Source organism: Pollachius pollachius, assembly GCF_949987615.1.
Source record: "Pollachius pollachius genome assembly, chromosome: 2".
Classification (NCBI taxonomy): domain Eukaryota; kingdom Metazoa; phylum Chordata; class Actinopteri; order Gadiformes; family Gadidae; genus Pollachius; species Pollachius pollachius.
Window position 1 is genome coordinate 18,349,707 of NC_136935.1, and position 21,236 is coordinate 18,370,942.

Here is a 21,236-nt window from a genome sequence, read left to right on the forward strand (position 1 = left end):
AGAAAGTTACTCAGAAATGTTCTTGGTTGCTATAGATTACAGTTTAAGTGGTATCTTAGCCTAGGAAGGAGAAGTGGAGAGGGCAATGAATTGGACACGTACATTTTTTCTCTATCCTACTTTGAAACAAGGATCTCAGAAAGTGTGTCTTTAAATCAACCTCTTGAACAAAGAGCCCGTATGTAATCAGGACAACACTGGACATATGTTGTTGTAGGGGTGCCTGCTCTTCACATATGCATTAAGCATATTTGATTACATTTCCCCCAACGAATGCCTATAGCACTGGGCAGTTGGCAGCTGAGACACGGCTTTCAGACACAGTTTCCTCATGTGTGACAGCCCGATAGCGTATCTCTCTGAAATTGATTTGGGTACATCAAAACATCATAGAAAGCATCTGCACACATTTCAACTCACACAGCTGGGGGCTTTTGCATGTTTTAGGTTACAAGGAAATCCCCCGTTCCCCCCCATAGCAAATAAAGGGCCTTCATTTGTGTTTTGCTGTGGACGTCCTACCAATAAAAATGTTTTTACGTCCTACATTGATACATTCTGCGTCAAATCATGTTAATCTTGGATTGAATAATGTGCAAATAAATATAAAATATATTTTTTGTATTGCGCTTTTTTATCCTTTATCATTGTAACCAACTAGTGATTGAACATAAGATTGAACATAGTTTATTGATGTTTGATATATACACAGAATCTCAGCATCCTAGTGGAGACTGTTTGATGGCTGAGCGTAACTACCTTGTGGCAGCTGGGAGCTTCATCAAACCTGACCTCTCCTCTGCTGTGTTCTCTGCCCAACGCCTGTGATGTTGAGTGACACAGGGCTTGTGTTTAAGTTGCACTTCTGTAGAAGGGCTTTTGCAAACGTATCCAGGATTAATTTAAATGAACAGAGCGCGCTCCTGTCAGCCGGGTCGTGAGATCCGCCAGGCCAACTATGACCACCCATACTCCCCAACACGGTGCCGATTTCACCCCTCCCTGCGCTCCTACCATCACTTGCTCCTCCTTTTTCCTTTCCATCGATTCTCTCCATCCCACTGCCGAGACACATGGCTCCACAGTTAAATGCGCTGATCTTTGGATTTTCAGTCGGTTTCCGCTTGACAAATCATTTTGCCTCATTTTCATATGAGGAAAAACTTCAAAGTTGGCCTTTGTTCAATGGTGGAAAGTTTCAGAAGTCCAATATTATCTTTACATTTACATAAAAGCTTTGACAAAGAGTAAGTCTTTTTCGTACATGCACCCTCACAGAGATTTCCTATCTCTATACATATTGTCTTATGCAAACGCACACACGGAGGCACGCACACACATGCACACAGACAAACCCACACATGCACACACACTACCTAACTCTTACACACAGTCCGCTTCCTTTGCTCCTCCGGCGAGGGGGTCCTAGTGCCTTAATCATCGGTGCATTAATCAGAGGGTTCAAATGAAGGAGTGTTTCTTCCCGAGCACGCAGGGGCCCAGAGGAAGCCAGGGGCCAGCACTGCGTTCCCGCCGCCGGCCCCCCACCCGACCCGCCGTCACACTGAAATTAGAATAAATTAACCATTATTTAATTGGGTTCGTACAGGACTGTGATATTTCTTAATTAACTTGGGCCAGGGTTATTGGTAGGATAGTTTCCCTGAGGTTGCTGTTGACAACTATGGGGCCGTTTTCAGAGGAGGAAGGAAGCTTCTTGTTAATCTTCTGACTGTTTCACTTTTTCAATGACCCTCTATTCTTTTCTTTGCATACATTTTCTCTGATAAGGATAGCACAAACTTCATCTCACTTCATATCACACATTTACTCACTCTGAGACTAGTCTGCAATATTCATTTGGCCACATGACTCCTGTAGTGAAATTGGAATTTCTTTATGTTTTTTACCATTGGTATATATTTGAGATGAAGATGGCGGTAAATAACCACATTTCAACAAAGGTGTTTATTGTAATCGATCAACATTGCCATGATGTAAATGTTTATCACAAGTGGCTCATACAAAAAGGGAATGCTATTGCAAGATGCTGAAGTGAGAACTAATACTAAAGGAAGTGAAATGCTGTAGTATGAATCTGATTTATAAATCTCACAATCAAATACCAACTGGTAGTCATACTTTATCTGAAACTTGGCCACTCGCATGGCCAAGGGAACCGGTTATTTACCCATTAACTTCCATACTGCAGAAACCTCCTTCTCCCTGCCTTCTATAAAGCTATGTAATATTAGGAGAATAATCCTGCCGAGGAGTCGGGTTGGTTTAAGTCAGTAGCTCTCAACAGCCTACTTTTTCTCGTTAACCCAATTGCCCTGCACTCCCCTCCCAAACACAACCCCTCTTTGCTTACTCGCTGTGAGTTTGTCATTGGATCTCTTGGGAGAGAAGAGAGCCGGTTCCTGCTACCATGCGGTCAATGTCCCCCCACACTCACTGGGGGTCCCTGTTCCCCCCGCCTGGCCGCAGGGCATTGCTTTCAGCAGGCCAGGGAGCAGGGAGTGGTATCTGGTACCTAAGACAGCCCCGTCCCGCATCCTCCGTGGACGTGTAACTCATCCACCTGTTGTTGTTCCTCAGCACAGCTCAAAACCTGCTGGGTTGTACCAAGATGATGTCGCTGCATTTGAGGATTCAGTGATTATGACTGAAGTGCTTCTAAGGACACGTGGATGTTTGGTTTATGAACTGATTTAAATAGTTATACTGTTTTCTGATAGCGCATAATATTGTGAGCGTGTATCTGCTGTTTCTTCTGATAGTCCACTGGACAATGTCACTTTGTTTATAGTTAAAAAATGGATCCCCCTCTGGTGATGGCAGCATGTGTCAGACTCCTTGATGCCCAGACCAGTCTGTGTCTGTTGAGCATAGTTGTCTGTGAGGCTTAAATGGCTATGTATGTTGTTAGTGTGGGGGAATGGGATATATATATATATATATATATATATATATATATATATATATATATATATTTCACACATATACTTTGATCCTGCTTTGCTAATGTGGCTATTGTTGAGCTTTTGTACAGTGTGCGTTTTGAGTTCACCAGTTAAGCAGAGGACTACAAAGCATGCCAGTCCCAATGCGCACACCTTGGTCCGGTGTAAGGAAGGTCTTCGGCAAGGCAGTGCTTGTAATCTGTCTTTAGCAAGTTCTCTTTAGTTCTATCTGCCAAGGATTACTTCACAAGCTGAGAGAGAGACGGAGAGGAAAAGTGAACCTAACAGAATAGAGATGGCGTAAAATCAAAATGAAAGCAGTAATAGAGTGTGTGTGTGTGTGTGTGTGTTTGTGTGTGTGTGTGTGTGTGTGTGTGTGTGTGTGTGTGAGTGAGACCTGTCCGGAGCTTGCAGAAGGACTTGGCTAATCCCTCCATGATTGATGTGTTCTATGAGAGGCCCTGTGGCAGACTAATAGGGCTTCTATGGAAGAGCCAAAAGGGCCTGTTGGTGTGTGTGTTGTCCCACACACGTGTGTGCAGGCTTACTTCCCTGGATAATCAGAGTTTGTTTGTCTCCCCATCAAATAGTTAGTATGGTATGTAGAGCCCGACCGATAAAGGATTTTAAGGCCGATACCGATACAAATATTTGGTGATTTAAAAATCTGATATTCCCGTATATTGGCCAATATATATTTTAAAAAGAGATTCCAGAAACGCGTATGAGTCCTCACTAAAATAATAAGGTAATGCAGTTTAGAAATACACTTTATTTTATTTTTTTATTGTCCCAACAAAAAAGTACGGAACCTGTAAAGGGACATGGGGTAGAAACAGAAAATGTTAACGTTTCTCGTGAGCACGAGAAAGTATCTGGTGCTCACGAGAAAGTCAGCGAGTCCTTTCTCGTGCGGACCCAACCAACGCGCCCAAATGCGGCCCAACCAACTCTGCTTTCCGACATTTTGTTTATTTCCATTAGCCTAGGCCAGATCCGCCCCGTCACCCTTGATAATATCAAAATGAAGTCCGCACCCGCCCGGACCCGTTAAAATATGGCCCGTTACCCGACCCGTGCCTGCGATAAATCACACACAAGCTAAAAATCTTTAAAATATATGTGCTTTATTTTTAACTCGCACTATTGGAGCACGTATATCCTCTTGCGCTCCGCCTCCAAATATGAGATGGTTAGTGTTGGCTCCCAGACCGTAGTCGAGGAGAACAGGGGAGACGTTCCCTCAAGGACCGATGCTCTCTCGGGGGCACCACCCTTCAAGTTCAAGTTCTGATAAATAAAATATATAAAAATGCAAACTTAAGATATGAAACTCAAAGTCCTTTGAACAAAAACAAAATAACCCCCCCAAAAAAATAACAATAATAATAAATTAAATATTCATTAATCGGCCATTATAAATGCCGATACCGATAGTTCGGAAAATGCCTAATATCGGCCGATAATATCGGCCCGCCGATAAATGAATAAATAGTGGGCTACAGTTGAGTCGGGTCAGGTGCAAAATAAGACATTTTCATTATTCACGTTGAGAGGTGTAATGCTTTATTCCTGGGACCCACTTGGCCAAACACATTTTTATGTGATGCATTACCTGCAATGTTTATTCTGGTGTTGTTAAACACACGCCGTGTGTGTTCTCTGTTTGGGAAGTGGGGGTAACTCTATCTTACGATGGGGCTAATCTTCCCCAGCGCTTTTATTTTGAAGCTAAAGGGGATTTTGGATAAGGGGTATCCCAGTCCCACTAGAGACCTCTCCTCATTGACCCGCTGGGCGATCTGGGACCCCCAGCTCTGGGACCTCCCGCGTTACGGTCTGGACTAGAGTCACAGAGTCAGACCACACCCAGCGACTCTCAGCCTTAAGTGGCCGGCTTTTAATTGAACTAATCCAGACTCTTTCAGAGGGGAAAAACCCAAATAAAATCAAAACCAGACTGCGGATGTACTCTTTCTGAGGGCATTGTACTCAATTAGTCTGCTTGGCTGTGTATTCGAAAAGGTGTGTGTGCGTTTCACAGAGAGAGAGAGGAAGTATATGTTTCGGAAAGAGAGCTTAAGTGGTGAAAATATAAGGCTTTAATTGCCTCTATTTGTACCGGTCCTGTACCCTTACCCCCTTACCCCCCTCCAACCTCTCCCATCACCCCCCAGCACCCCTTGTATGTCCTTGGCTACACTATGCAGGTGTGCCCTTTAAACCACTACTGAACACTTTGGCTGCTGGAAGATCAATCCCTGAAATCAATGCAGTGTTAAACCATTAACAGTAGCGTGGCTGGGCTGGAGAGGGTAGGGCAAGGCAAACAGGTCAGAGTCATGGTGTTATGAAACCTTGAAAGAAGACGGTGTTTCATTAAAACAAGAAAAACAACCCATTCAAAAACCTTTACTGTCCATGAATGTCTATTGTGAGGGAGTTTTGGCTCAGACAGCTGTTTCCTGTCAATTGTAAGGACTTCTGTTGCCAGTCAGCAGTGTACCACTGCATTCTCCATTAAACACCTCAATGGTTTTCTTTGACAAATCAAATTTAATTTTTAAATGTATTTGAAAGAAAGTGCACACAATGGCCAACTGAGAAGGAAGAACAACAGGTTAACAAAAACAGCAGGTGATACAACATACTACCTAGAATATGGCGGCCCCCCATAGTCTAATTTGTTCCAACATAGTTTCATACTGAAACAAAAATATTTTTGCACATTTTCTTATCTCATATAGCCGCTTTTCCACCAAAATGTCCCCGAACTTATAGTCCCAGGAACTACATTTAAATAGACTAAAACCTAGGTTCCCAAACCATTTCACCTCCAGACCCAAAAGAGAAATTTGGTGTCTTCCCGGAACCCAAATTAAGAAAGATTCATCATAAATTGCATTTACATCTACATTAATAAACTTCTGATAAAGAACATACCCTATAAGTAATTTAAAATGTATATGAAGTATATGTTTTTATTTCATTCACACTATGAACTTAAAAACTGAGCAGTAAGCAACACATTCACTAGGTCAGCTGGAGGGGAGAGTGCGCTCAACTATATTAAGTACACAAAATCAAACAAAATGTCACCAATTATAAGACAACAATAACATTATATTACACTCCTAACAAAAATGTCTAACATAACACTTGAATCATTAATTCAATTGTATTCAATAAATAAATGAATGATTGAGTTTTATGTGGTTTAATGTAGCAATTCGAGTCATTACTAAATCAATAACCAGCACTTGGGAAAACAGGTCCACCCTTGGTTCTTTAATGTGAACTCTGTGGCCGCACCGCTGTTCTGATTTCACTTGCCTGCAATACGTCTTCCTGGTTTAAGTCTGCTGAAATGGTGCTGGGTGGAAGAGAAGCCCTTATGTTCTTGCAGTTTAAGATTGATTAGCATAGTAAAAACACCTTTGCCTTTACGCAGTCATGCATTGTTGAGATACTACATAGGTTCCTAGTTCTTCCAAAGGTTCCTAGTTCCTCCAAAGGTTCCTAGTTCCTCTAAAGGTTCATAGTGTGTTGGAAGTGTGTTGGGATTGGGTAGATATTTTTACCATTCATAATTATACAACGTGTTAATGATTAAATTGTTTACTAAAGCACAACATCGTTTACAAGAGCACAACGTTCTTCATAGATGTGGCGCCTTCATTTTGCTCTTAGAGTGCACCAGGTGATACAATTTACTTTAAAAAGTACAACATCTTCTTAGGTAGATGAAAATCTGTTTATTTTGGGTTTATGAATGCTGATGACCACATTGTCACTATAGTGTATTCTACGTGTACCTACCTTTAATGTCATTCAACCATGCTTCCAGGTCACTTCATGCCTATTGTCATGAAAACATACCATAGACTGTCCTTTAAAATATGTTATGTGGTTAGAAATAGCTGCACAAATGCCATAAAGTAACCATAAAGTAAAAAATTATAATCCACCTCAAAGGCAAATGAAGGGCAAACAGAAGAACACACACACGAACCCGGTCCTTGGCACTTGTATATAAGCGAACACGTGCAACATACCCGTCCTGGCTGGGAGTGTTGATGCATGCGTATTCCGATCAGCCTCCTCGTCACAGGGGTGACTTTGTAATTATGTTCATTATAATTGGCTGTGGTATCACCCTTATGATCATTTAGTAGCCCCATGCCACGCTGGACAATGGCAGGGACCTACACACTCACACGCACGCACACACATGAGACACCGACTCAATGCTCCATCTGACACACACACACACACACACATACACACACACACACACGCAACCAACACACACTTCCACAGACACAGATTCAGTCAGCCTCTTTACCTGTGGCCGCTAATTCTTCAAATGGTTTCCTTAATGAGTTTCCCCCTCCTTGGCTGAGATTAATTGATAAATGCCACTGTTGGCGTTATCAGCCAGGCTTGATCGGTGAACCCACGCACCTCTAATTTGTTTGTTGAAGAGGCTGTTAAAGGAGATTAATGCAAGATAGATTCACACCGCCCCATCTCACCCCCTATTTCCCCCTCCACCTTCGAGTTGTCCTTGCTGCTTTCTTTGGACAGAGGAAGGAGGGTGATATATGCAAAAGCTGGTTGGTGTTTTCTTGATTCATGGAGATACCGATGATTCCCATCCTACTGAAAAACCTTCAACAGTCCTGTTTAAACTACATTCTGACATGGGCATGTCATGGATATTGAATGGGTAGCAGAAATATCCGGGTGTAAGTGCAGGATGGGTCGTCCTGCATCGTTTGAGGAAGGATTGCTTAAATAATAAGGAATTCATTTTGAGTTTAAGAAGCATCTACAACAGAAAGGGAATTGGACGGGAGGAAAGAAGCGAGAGAGGACAACATCTGATTTTGTGGATGTTAAAATCAACTCAGTTTCCATATTGCCTCCCCTCCTCATCTTTCCCAGCAAGCCCTTTTTTCCCCAGCCAAAGCTAATGTGCAGAGGCATAATTCTGGGTAACGCTAGCGCCACCTCCTCGACAAGCTAAAGCTAGTGCTTACAACACATAATGCCCCAGTGTTAAATGTTAGCAGAGAAACAGCCAGCCAGGCATGGTGGGCAGGTGAGCTGTTGTGGGGGGCAACTAAGATGGCTGGCAAGCTTTTCTCCAAACTGTTATTTTCCCTTCTTTATTCATTTCCACCTCTCTGCATTTGGATTCCCTGAGAGAGCAGAATGGGACCCTGGAAGCCAAGCATGCCTGGAAAAGAGAGATCCTTTTCCTTTTTTTTTTCCTACACATTGCATCTCATAGAGCAAAAGCCAACAGTACCTCTCTCCTGGCCTGCAGGCTGACTCTGAGTTGGGACATGAAACTGCCTCACCCATCCTCGCCCATTCCCACCCACATGAGCACATACATACCTCTGAATATATATCGCATCACACTCATATTCTCACCTACATCTCATGGATGATGAATGGAATATTCATCTTCCTCTTTTGAATCATCTTTGATTATTGTTAGACTTTAAACTAGTGAAATATCAGATTTTACCTAATAATAAGACATTGGCAAATGTTTCCATTTAGGTTATCATACCAGGCGGTTATATATATGTTGATGTATGTTTAATATGCATATTCAATATGCCTGAAGCTTGCATCAGGCTAACCTCTATCAAACTATAAACAAAATACTAGCTGCAAAAGGCAATTGGACTGAGCAGAATAAATAATACTGAATATAAGAAATCACCTATAACCAACTGTAAACACAGATTACTTTGTTTTATTACACGGGTCTTCTCAATGCTGTGGAACGCTCCGTTCACTTGCATGGGCCCTTCACAATTTCCGGCGGTGAATTATATTTGATAATTCACCGTTGCTAAGTATAATTGATCGCTGACAAGGAAAACCTCTAATGACGTCTTTGGTATCACTCCGTAAGTAGTCCGGTTACTTGTTAACCCGTCAACACGTCAACGTCTTTGGCAGACTATTTCTCTGCTGATCAACACTACGAATGCTGGTAACAAATAAATTGTAAGAAGACAATTTTATTTTTTCGTTTTGGCAAGTAGCCGTGTAATAAGCGGGATAATGTATAGAAATTCGCCAATCATTATCGAAAATAAGCCCCTTCAGGGCGAAGCAAGACACCTCCGCTTCGTGTCGGTGTCCTGTTCGCCCTGTCTTGGCTTACTTTCCCGATAATGACAGGCGTTCTATACATTATCCCTTACTTAATACATGCCCAAATAATGACTTGCATATACTGTGAATAAGATGACCTATCGGCTTCCATTTTGAGAGATGATGACAAAGTGTGTAAGCTTTTGTTTTTGGTCAATTTTAACATTATATTAACAATAAATTAATGATTGTATTGTTACCCTTAATAAACCAATGTGTTATAGGTTAGTTGTGTCGAAGTAGTGGCATCTAGCAGTGAGGTTGCAGATTGCAACCAACTGAATGTCCCCAAACACAACAATATATTTTTTTCATGTGATTATACATTAATGATGAAAAATACTTATTATATTCCCTTCCACTTAATTCTGCATACTGCACCCTTAAGTTTTATGCCATCTTTACAGCAATAATTGTTTTTTACCTCCTTCATAGAGGGGCTCATTATGCAATGATGTCGAAGAGGGTCTCTCAAGCCAGGCGAACACAGTTTACCCCCCGCCCCCCTTGATGTAAAATCTTCCATAAACGCGAACACATTATCACAAACAGGCGGCCAGCATGTGAGGCCTGCAGGTAGTTAGCACCTGCTACGTCACGGACACGTCTCCTCTCCTCTTGGCATGAGAACACCAGTAATACAATATTTCCTTTGTATGTTAATGTGTATTATTTTCCACGCTACATTAGTTATCCTCTCCGCTCCCAGCCTGGTTCCTTCCCACCTCTCCCCCCATTGTTCCATCCTCTCCACATCACAATTTACATAATTAAACTTTTGATTAAACCCTCCCCCCTTGTTCCCTGACACAACTCTCAAGCGTTTGAAATCTGACACATAATTTAATGGTTTTGATAAAGCCAGGTGTTTCGCCGGTTATAATGTGACGTTGATTACGCAAATTAAATAGCACAAATGGCTGGGAATACAGAAGAGGGCCGTCCCCAAGACTGAGGGCCCCAACCATGCACTCCATCACACTACCACCTTTTATTAAAACGGCAGCAAACCCTACATTGTGGTTTAAAACATGAGTTTGTCTACTCTGTCTTCTAGCCTATGCCGTTTTTTCACTGTTGCTGAAAAAACAGTGTAATTCAGCAGAAACTGGTGTAAAAACATGATGTTTTTGCCAGTCTCTGCCAACCATTTGGTGAATGCTCCACTTGGCTTGATCTCAGGTCTGGTTATTTTCCCGAAAAAGGTATGCTGACGCCACGTTGTGTGTGTGGCTGCCTGGACAGCGGTGGGTGTCGATGACTGCGTCCAAAAGAGGGTCAAGCTTCTCAAACACTTGGTTTAGTCTAACGCCCCAGTGTGCGGCCCGTTTCATACGCAACACGGCAGTATCTCTCTAAAGTGTTGGTGTCAGTACATGCGTCGCATGAATATCCATCCATTATAGTGGATGCTCACGCGCTGTGTGTTTAGGACAGGGTCTTTCCCTCTTTCTTATTTTCTCTCTTTTTTTCTGTGTGTTGCCGTTGGCCCCTTGAGCGGATTACAAGTTTTAAAGAGTATGAGATTCAGCACCTCCTCAAATCTGACACTCTGACACGCCGCTTTGAAGCCCTGGGAGTGAGATGGGAGCGGGGCGCGTGGCGGGCGCGCTGCTCTCCCACTCCACCGGTGGCTTTGCGTGGCAGGGGCTGATGCCCAGTTACGTCTCCATCGAAGCGTGCCGCCCCGGAGAGGAAGACAAGGCCCGCCACTTAAAGCCGCTTCGCTTGTATCTCTGTTAGCCCGCTGAAAGGCTAGCTTAACTAATGGATCACAGGCTGCTCCCCAGCCCGCTGCCTCCACACCCGCCACTCGGGCCGGACACGGGGAGGGCCTGGCGCATCGCTGGGCCGTCCCGTCCAAACACTGGGTTTCATTTTAAAAAGAACTGTTATGGATTCATGTGTTCGCAGCTATCAAACTATTGAATCGGTTGCGGATGCGGAGGGTGTGAGCAGGCGACCCCAGTGCCCCAGAGTCCTTGAGCTAGCTCAGTTCAAATTCACATTCAGTTAGTTCTGTCAGTTCACATTGAGTTGACATTGGAAACATTTATATGGATTTGGAAACATAAAGTACAAACTAAATATATTTATATATATATATATATATATATATATATATATATATATATATATATATATATATATTCACAGATGTGAATGGAATGGAACCATTTGTTGTAACGGTCTGGTTGCTCTTGACTTGAGTTATCAGGAAGTGTTTGTGTGTATATGTATGTGGGTGTGGGCTTGTTGGCATGTGTGTGTATGTGTGGGGGTGTGTGTGTGTGTGTGTGTGTGTGTGCGTGTCTATGTATAATAGTACCATAGCAGCAGGAAGTGTTGAGATTATGGGGTGCTGATAATATTAAAGGTTGTCTTTTCATTTCTTTCTGTGTGTAATATATGGAATGTGGGTGGGTAGGCGCTGTGCTCCCCACTAATCCCACCCTGGAGCTCAGCTAACATGACACACTGACACACACACAGACACACACCGGCACGCTCGCACACACACATACAAATGCATTACACACTAACACACACATGCAGGCACACACAGTCACACATTTCCCCATGCACACACACACACACACACAAATATACACTCACAAAGACAGAAACCAAATGTTCATGCAAAAATCAGGAATAAACTGTACAACTCGAAAAACCTTGGGGTACCTGTGGAAAGCAATACCATAATTACACACAACATGCGCATGTTGCTATAGGCAAGTAAGCATGTTGTCTCTTTTAGGGAGGGTCGGAGCTGGCCCTTCACTGCGGGTTTATATATAATGTATATGCATTCATCTTTAAATAACAAATTGTCTCTTTCCGCTGCTGAGTTAGTGTAGTTGTATGGGGGGTGGGGAATGTCATGATTGGTTAACCATAATTGACCGTAGTATGCCTGTTGAGTGTCTGTGTTAAGGTATCAAAGTGAGTTTTTACTACCAACCGCATTGGAGACTGTGCGCGCATGTTGAATGTGGGCACATGTTTTCAGTGTGTGTGTGTGTGTGTGTGTGTGTGTGTGTGTGTGTGTGTGTTTGAATACATGTTTAATGTTGGTGTGTGTGGTGTTACCGGGGGGCAGCAGCAGGGTGTGGAGTGCTGGAGTATGCAGTGTGTCTAATTGCTTTAAAAGCACCTGGTCACTAATCCCAGGTTAATTAGAGCTGTCCAATTAGACTGCTACTTTCAACCAGCACTCAGAGAGAGAGACAAAGAGAGGTAAATGGTCTCTATTCACACACACAGGCACGCACAGACACACCCATACACGCAAATACAAGACACATACGCATATATATATATATATATGTGTAGCACAGTCTTTAGTCTTGTATTTCTCAAACAGCCATGTTACTTTCTAATGAACCAATAATATATCTCAACCCGGTTCTTGTCAAAGACAACTCCAGGTGTCGTTTAAATGTCACAGCAACTGTTTGGGAGAGAAAAGACGAATAGCTGAAGCCTCGCCACTTTCTCTGTGCCACAGTTTGTGACCATGTTGTCTTTCAGGATTACCTCCTCTCCCTCTCTTATCTCTCAAGCCTGTTGCGCCTCTCCGTCCTCTCGTTCCTTTCTTTCCTCCGTCCCCTCCTCCTCCTTCTCTGTATTTTTTGTTTCCCTCTGTGCGACACGCCGACATTGTGGAGGACGCCCTAATACGTGTCTGTGGGAGCTACAGGGAAAGGTTAAGGCCCTCTCTTAAAGATGAGCCGGAAATGTCAAGTGTCTGGCCCCTAAGGCTCGCTCTCTCTCTCTCTCTCTCTCTCTCTCTCTCTCTCTCTCTCTCTCTCTCTCTCTCCCCCCTCTTTCTCTCTCTCTCCCTCTCCCCCCCCCCCCCTCTTTCTCTCTCTCCCTCTCTCTCTCTCTCTCACCCTGCAGCCTTAGGGGCCGAGACACGACTATACACACATTATACGAACATGCGTGCGTGGACACGCAAACCCTGCATTAAAGGTCAAAGGTCAGTGCTAGACACTGTCGCCCGTCCCCTCTCATGTGTACTGGTCCTGGTGGCCTCTCGCTGGCTTCAGGGCCTGTGTGTACATGTTTAGGTACAGCCAGTCCAGATGCACGCAGCACTGGGCCGCCTGGGCACCAGCGCTTTCCCTTATTTGAATTGGAATCCTTAGCAATACATAGACGAGGAATCTGGCACATTTACATTATAACGGTATTGATCCGTCTAAAAATCAAAGGAGCTTTTGCTCCAGAGATGGCTGCTTGTCGTGGTATATCCTTGTAAGTCGCTTTGGATAAAAGCGTCTGCTAAATGCCCTAAATGTAAATGTAATTGTAAATAGCACCCTCATACACGTTGCGCTTTCAGTGGTTACAGTGGTTAAGAGACTACATTTGACATAGTCATGTCTATCAAACACTCACTTCACACTGTTAAATCAAACACAGGTCTTACACCACAGCACTGCTTTGTGTTGCACACACAATATGTCCCCTGATCCAAAATACCGGTCACATTTCAGAAGGGCCTGCAAATGTTCAAATGTGTGACTGCTGTAGCACCTTGCGGCCAACAGAGGGAGTTGTTTGGCTACAGCAAGAGGGGAACACTTTGGAGACACGCTTGCACTTCCCTATTTAGTTTGAAGTCCAGGAAAAATATTATTTCATTCCTTACTTTGGAAACCATCCCCCTTTTTACATAATATTGATTATATATTGATTATATATGAAAGCAGACAATGAACCACATTGATAAGTTTGCTTTTAAACTCAATTTGAAATCATGTGTAAAAAAATCAAAATAAATAGTTCTATGTATTCTTTGTTTTCTTTGCGTTACGATTTCGCACTGTGAACCACCAGGTCTTTAGATATCTGCATTACATACAAATAACTATTTAAATGTCACCGTTCATTTTGATCTTTGTTGCCAAATTCTCTCAAATGATCACTCAGAGAATGACCTCGTATGCCTCTGTCCCAGTCAGATAAGCCAATAGCAGGCTGAATAATCAGCGTAACACACTGGTTCCCCTGGATGTCCCAGAGAGGGAGGAAGGGAGTGTCTACGTGCCATCAAGAATTTATGGGATTTGGAGTTTGGGCAGTGATGCATTCCAATTGGTCAATGCTCTCGGCCCAGATAAGACTTCAAAGGCGGAGCTAATTAATAAGATGTTTACATCATCCGCAGTCACATGCTACCTTGACTATGACCATCCATTTGTGTGTGTCTGTGTGTGTCTGTGTGTGTGTGAGAGAGAAGGAGAAAATGTTATTAGAATGTAAAAGTGTGTAATTTTTCTAATGCTTACATGGCTGTTTCTGTGTGCTACAGTTGACTCACAAATGCTGTGTGTGTGGTGAGAGAGAGAGAGAGAGAGAGAGAGAGAGAGAGGACTAGAGAGTGTGGAATATGTCTTGACCAGATTTTGTTTTCTCTTCTGCTCTCTCTCTATCTCCCTGTCGTCCCCGTCTCCCTCCCCTGGGTGCAGCCCAGTCCAATCCCCAGCCCGGTGCTGGGGGGGAAGCCCAACGCCAGCCAGTCTCTGCTGGCCTGGTGCCGCCAGGTGACCAAGAACTACCGCGGCGTCAAGATCACCAACTTCACCACCTCCTGGAGGAACGGCCTGGCCTTCTGCGCCCTGCTGCACCACTTCAGACCAGACCACATGTAGGAGACACGCACGCACGCATGCACACACACACACACACACACACACACACACTGCACTAAGACAGCAACACTCGAGTTCCAACAAATTGTTGAACGCACACAGACACACACACACACACACACGCACGTAGACACACACATAATGTACGTAAATGACAATTCACATGCACACACACAAACCTAATTCCTTCTCTGCTGGGAGACTGTAATCTCCGTAATCTTTGTGCTGCTGAAGAGATTTTTATCACTTCAAAGGAAATGCTTCATATTTTTGCCTCCGACACAGAGGCCATGACATTGTTAAATTGCCTCCATCAACTCCTAACGCAAAGGTTTACAAACACGAAGTGAGAAAGATCTGTGTGTCATCCAATGTGCACATATTGGATTGAGGGCTATAAACGTCCTTCTATAAATGTGCTGTTTGAAGTGCCTCGGCGTGACTAATTTAAAGCTCTTACATGTATGCTGACTTGCGCATTGACACAATTAACCTTTAGTCCTGCTGCGACCGACATGTCAGACTTATTTCCCACTTGGTTTGCATCATTATACATAGATGGCACATCGCTTTGTACACAAATTTGCAAACTGAAATGTCTAAATAATTTATTTTTCATGATGGGGCTGAGGGCTCTTTTTTTCTCAAGGTGTGTGTGTGTGTGTGTGTGTGTGTGTGTGTGTGTGTGTGTGTGTGTGTGTGTGTGTGCGTGCGTGCGTGCAACTGGAATGTTCATGAAATAAGGAATAGTCCCATGGATGTAAATGAAAGAATAATTAGTTGCGTCTGTGTGCGTGCATGTGTGTGTGTGTGTGTGTGCACCATTACGTGTGTGTCCATCCATGTCCTATTAGTTTAGTAGTACATATAAATGTTATTCATGTTCTGTCTATCTATTCATTCCGTTTATTGCAGTGCTGTGAAATTGCTTGTTAGAGTCCTTATAACATTACTTGGGACACGTATTTATCTTGTTCTCCCCCTATTTCTCTCTCTCTCCCTCTCTCTCTCTCTCTCTCTCTCTTCAACCAGAGACTACAAGTCACTCAATCCTCAGGATATTAAAGAAAACAATAAAAAGGTAAGGGGCGGAACAGAGTTGGAGAACGCCAACCATTTGGCTTCACCTCAGCCACCTCCCTCTCATCTTCTCTGTCTGCGGCCGTACTGTCATTTACATAATAATGTCCTGTCTTATGTCTGTCCTGAGGGTTAACTTGCCGTGGTCCCACATAGTCAACTAGTTAAAAAATATTAAAATGCCTAGAAATCGGTCAAAATTCAACACATTACAATCAAAGAGGCCAAACATTGTGAGAAAAAATAAATTGTGTGATTTATTGAAAAGGTGAATCTAATATTCGGAAAATTTATACCACACTCTATTTGAAATTAGGCTAGAAGGTGTGACATTTTGTGACGTGCATAACAAACCTCACTTTGTTGAAATGTGAACCATGGTAAGCGTAATAGCTTGATTAGATAAATTATCAGATGTTTTGGGATATACTACGTTTTTTAACGCCAGTTCATGCTTTTATCAAAAGTATGGTGTGATTTAAGGATTGGAAGGCTTCTTTTATTCATATCTTCGGCACAAATGCTTTTGTAAGAAAGGGAATGAGGTGCTTAAATGACGAGATTGTCTGGTGCTAGCGAAGTAGTAGTGTGGACGCATCCGCATAAAGCAGTCATCAGTCCGGTAGAAATTATTACTTCGTTCATAGTTAAGTATATAGTATAAAACTTGGTTTTCCTCTGCCACAATATTCCCACAGGCGCAGACAAACAGTTTTCTATACCACCATGTGTATTATTTTGCACATACACTAGTGTGCACGGACACACACACACACACAAACACACGCACACACACACACACACACACACACACACACACACACACACACATACACACACACACACACGCACACACACACACACACACACACACACCCAGAGCCATCCCCTGTCATCCCCAGAGGGCTACAAAGAGTGATATATGCGTGGTGGTCCTGCAGGTTGATTTGCTCCCCTCGTACACACTCTGGCTGGCTGATAACCTCTGCTGGCCCTGTTAGGCATGAATGCCACCCTGTTGACAATAACCACAGTAGGGGAGAGGGCGGACGAGCCAGGCACCCAATATCATATCAGCAGCCTGCTCCCCTCAAGGTGCTCCGTGAGCCCTGGAGAAATTACCCAGATACTGAAGTAATACAGGGGAATATGCCCGACAAGATAGCCCGTGAATAGCTGCAGCGTTGCGGCCATTTCACCATGTCCAGGTCTGGGGGAGATGTGCAACCCCACCACGACGACGCCGCTGTCTCTTGCCAGAGCTCTATGCAGAAAAAGGGGGTGACACCAAACATGCAGTCCACCGAAACAGACATATTGATGCATGCCGAGCCACATTAGTACAATGTTCGGTCATAAAGTTAAGGTCCAGAAGAAGCACTTGAAATAAATGGACCGAAATATGCTCCTCCAGAGCAAGGCAGATGGCCGACAGAGAGACGCACCGAGCTGGTGATCCTTACAGATCTGCAGTCATACATAACACAGCACAGTGTTATGTCTAAATAATCAGCAGCACCACTCGACACCATCAGAAGCAAACACACAGACCTATTTGGCATATTGGAAATAAACAAGAATTACTGCAAATAATCCCACTGTTTGGCCTCTCATGTAGATCGCACCATCGCACCAGGCCTGATCTCCTGTGATTCGTCCTTTATCAAGTACAAACTGGGTGAAGAATAACCTTGTATGAACCTCTGCACACACAAACAGAAAAAACAGATGTACTATTTAACCACATGCAGAAACGTGTACTCGGACTACACACATTTATTTGATTACTGACACCCTTATTTCTGGCCATACATACTTTGTTGTGCCTCAGATTACCAATAGTTAGCCGAATATCGGATACCTTTTCCAGTATTGCACGCAGTTCAAAATTCTACATGGTAAATGGTCTGCATTTATATGGCGCTTTTTCTGTAACCAGTGGCCACCCAAAGTGCTTTACAATATTGCCACACACACACACACACACACACACACACACACACACACACACACACACACACACACACACACACACACACACACACACACACACACACACACACACACACACACACACACACACACCAACGGCAGAGTCAGTCATGCAAAGGTGACAGCCAGCTCGTCGGGAGCAGTTAGGGTTAGGTGCCTTGCTCAGGGACACCTCGACACTCAGCTAGGAGGAGCCGGGGATTGAACTAGCAACCTTGCAGTTACCAGCCAACCCGCTCTACCTCCTGAGCTAGTGCCGCCCCACATGGGTGCTTTGTCTTTTCATCGTAGACTGTATAATAATACTATTTTCAACTCAACAGAAAATAATTGTTGATTCTATTCAGTTGACAAACAGGGGAACAACACAAAAGGCAGGTCCTTAGAAAGACACAACTTGAGAGAGGATCCCATATGTTAAAGTTGAAAGAGCCCAGTAATGATAACAATAAGGAATAATACAATTAATATATGCATAAAAATATATATATATCAATGTATTACAAATATTGAAAACAATACTTGTGTACATACCATCACTGTAAGCAGTGAAGGGCTGCTTTGGAGGCTCTCTCCCCGTGTCATGTTGGATAGCACTGTGGCTCTTTGTCTCCTGGGCTGGTTGTTTTATGGGCCACTCTGACAGGCTTTCAGGCTGGAGAGTTTAAATACACAAGGCCAGCAATGGTGGTGGAATATAGAAGGAGTAGAAAGGAGTCACATCTGTCTGGGCCTATTGTGTGTGGCTGATAGACATGCCCCTGTGCTCGCCTCTTGCTTGCCCTGCTATAGGACTCAGACTGCACTGAATTATGACAGATAAGGACAATCAATATCTGAGGGGGCATGTGAATATTTAGAGTCACCGTTTGGAAAGATCCCTTATCAATGAACCCTGTGTGTGTCTGTTTGTGTGTGTGTGTGTGCACATGTGTGTACAAGTGTGTGTGTCTGTGTGTGTGTGTGTACGTATGTGTGAAGTTTGAGTGTGTGGGACGAGCGCTCGTGCGCGTGTGTGTGTGTACGTGCAGGTGACTGTGTGTAGCAGTGTGTGTGTGCGGCTATGAGTTTGTTGGTCCATGTACGAGAGCCACACAGAGCTACCAACCTCCTGTGTGCATTAACACTGCAGTGGATTATTCCCACGTGTGTGTGTGCACGTTGCCGTGCGCTCTGTTTGAAGAATCTGTAGGTTGAGAGTGTCATGATTGTTTGGACTGCGAGCGTGTGCCCTGGCCTTGTCTGTTGTGTCAGTAGGCTGTGTGTGTGTGTGTGTGTGTGTGTGTGTGTGTGTCTGTGTGTGTGTGTGTGTGTGTGTGTGTGTGTGTGTGTGTGTTTGTGTGTGTAATGAGGCCAAGGAGAAGTCATTTCCCATGCTATCTGATAGTGGAGCGCTAACAGCAGCCGCCGTAAACGGCCGCAAGCTAGCGCAGCTGCCAGGGGAGGGGGGAGGGGAGAGCTATCGATGATTGACAGCCATGGAAGGCTGTCAGTCACTGAGCTGGAGGGGAAGGTAGAGCGGGGAGGGGGGGAGTTCCGCCCGGGGGCATAGAATGGTGACATTCAATCCAAGCCTAAAGCTTTGTCTGTGAGTACGAGCAGAGGAAATGAAAGGGGAAGGGGTTTATGGAGGGCTGTGTAACTCTTGTGTCCAGTGAGTTGGATACATTCAATATGTCGGCATGCTTTAAAAACAGTAACTTGCTCTAGCGACTAAAACTAATCTCCATGTTGCATCAAACACCAGGTTGATATTTTATATGTAACGTGTCACCTACGTTTTTTTGTCCACTAAAAGTGTCACACAAAGTCTGCCGTGTCCGCTTCATAGTGATGGAAGTCTCTCGGGGGTGTGATCCACAGCTGCACACGTCGAGGTTCAACAGTGAGGTCAGACGGACTAGTAGTACACACAGAGACCTCCGGCCGACCCTGAAACAAAACACCACGTCGCAGCCACTCTCACCTCAAGTCTCTCTCTCTCTCCCTCCTTTTACCCTGCCTGGCTCTCACTTTCTCCCACTCACACGTTTCTGTCTTTGTTCCCCCCACTCTCTCTCCCTCTCTCTTTCTATCCCCATTGAGCGGCGGGCTTGTCGCTCTCTTTCACAGCCCTCTCGGGCTGGAGGGAGAACAATGGTCGCACACTTTCCTCCCCTGAATGCTGGATAGTAACCCAATCAGTCTCTGTTCTCTCACATTCTTCCTCCATGCTTTTTTTAGTCCCTTTATTTCACTGTCCGTCCCCTCGTCCCTCCCCCCCCATTTTCGTGACTGGGAAGTGGAAGAGGGGTTAAAAGTGTAACGCTTGGCTTCTCCATGGCGTGTTCCTTCTACACTGTGTTCTCCTTCTGCCTGTGTTTCCCCGTTATACTGCTACAGGCCTACACACACACACACACAAACACACACACACACACACACACACACACACATTCTTTCATATTCACATTTACACTTCGCACCTTTCTTCTCTATCTTCCATACACACATTTAGCGGCACTGTTTTATCTTGCCTGCTGAACATACTAGCATCACACAGGCACCATTACATAGACCTTCTCAAATACACACGGGACACACACTCAATGGTGTGTGCACACCTAGTTGGTCACGAGTAAAGACTCACTCAATACCCTCTGCTCACTTATCAGGCAGACATACCCTTTCCCTGACTCTCCTGCATGAACACACACTGGTTCAAATTTTGTTTGTGTTTTGCAAACATTTTATCTGCCCCTGTGTAACACAGACTTGATCTCAAACAACTTTCCTGTACGAGTCTACAGGTTATTTTGGCTCTCGGTACCCTCTTCGTGCAAGAAATGAGAGGGAAGGTGGGAATGAAATGCACCTCAAACAAAAGACACAGTGATTACTGGTAAACTGAGAGACGTTGCTCAACACGACAACCTCAAATTTCCCGTCGCTCTCCTTTATACCTCGACACAACGAGAGTTTTGGTCAAATAATACTTTCCATTCGAGTGAGTTCCTGCCTCAAAGCACTACAGCCCCCCCCCCCCCCACACACACACACACTAAGGCCCCAGCCTCTGGACAGACACCTTTAGATTTACAAAAGGTGGTAGGGCACTGTGTTGCTGCTGAACTGGTGGTGGTGTTGTCACAGTGATAACGCTGCCTGGTCGATGGGGGATTTTGATGCTGTGATGGTGTCTTTGTTTTGTTTTTCTGTTGCTGTGAGGTGGTTGCCATGTCCATGGTGTTCCAGGTCATTGTTCTTGTGACAGTGTTAAAGCTGCTGTAGGTAATTCAAACTACAGTGATCGGGGCGGTGGCTCAACAGGTAGAGCGCCTGCCGTTAAAGCCCAGTCCTTACGGAAGCGACCCGG

At 44.2% G+C, this 21,236-nt stretch overlaps 1 protein-coding gene across 2 annotated transcripts in view; it reads left to right on the forward strand.

The window, feature by feature from the left end:
• Positions 1-21,236, forward strand: part of ehbp1 (EH domain binding protein 1) — a 131,376-nt gene that overhangs the window by 49,774 nt on the left and 60,366 nt on the right. For both annotated transcript variants that reach the window (XM_079758726.1, XM_079758727.1), the window contains 2 exons: positions 14,627-14,805; positions 15,842-15,890. In XM_079758726.1, the coding sequence (XP_079614852.1) occupies positions 14,627-14,805; positions 15,842-15,890 (228 nt within the window). The remainder of the gene's footprint in view (positions 1-14,626; positions 14,806-15,841; positions 15,891-21,236) is intronic.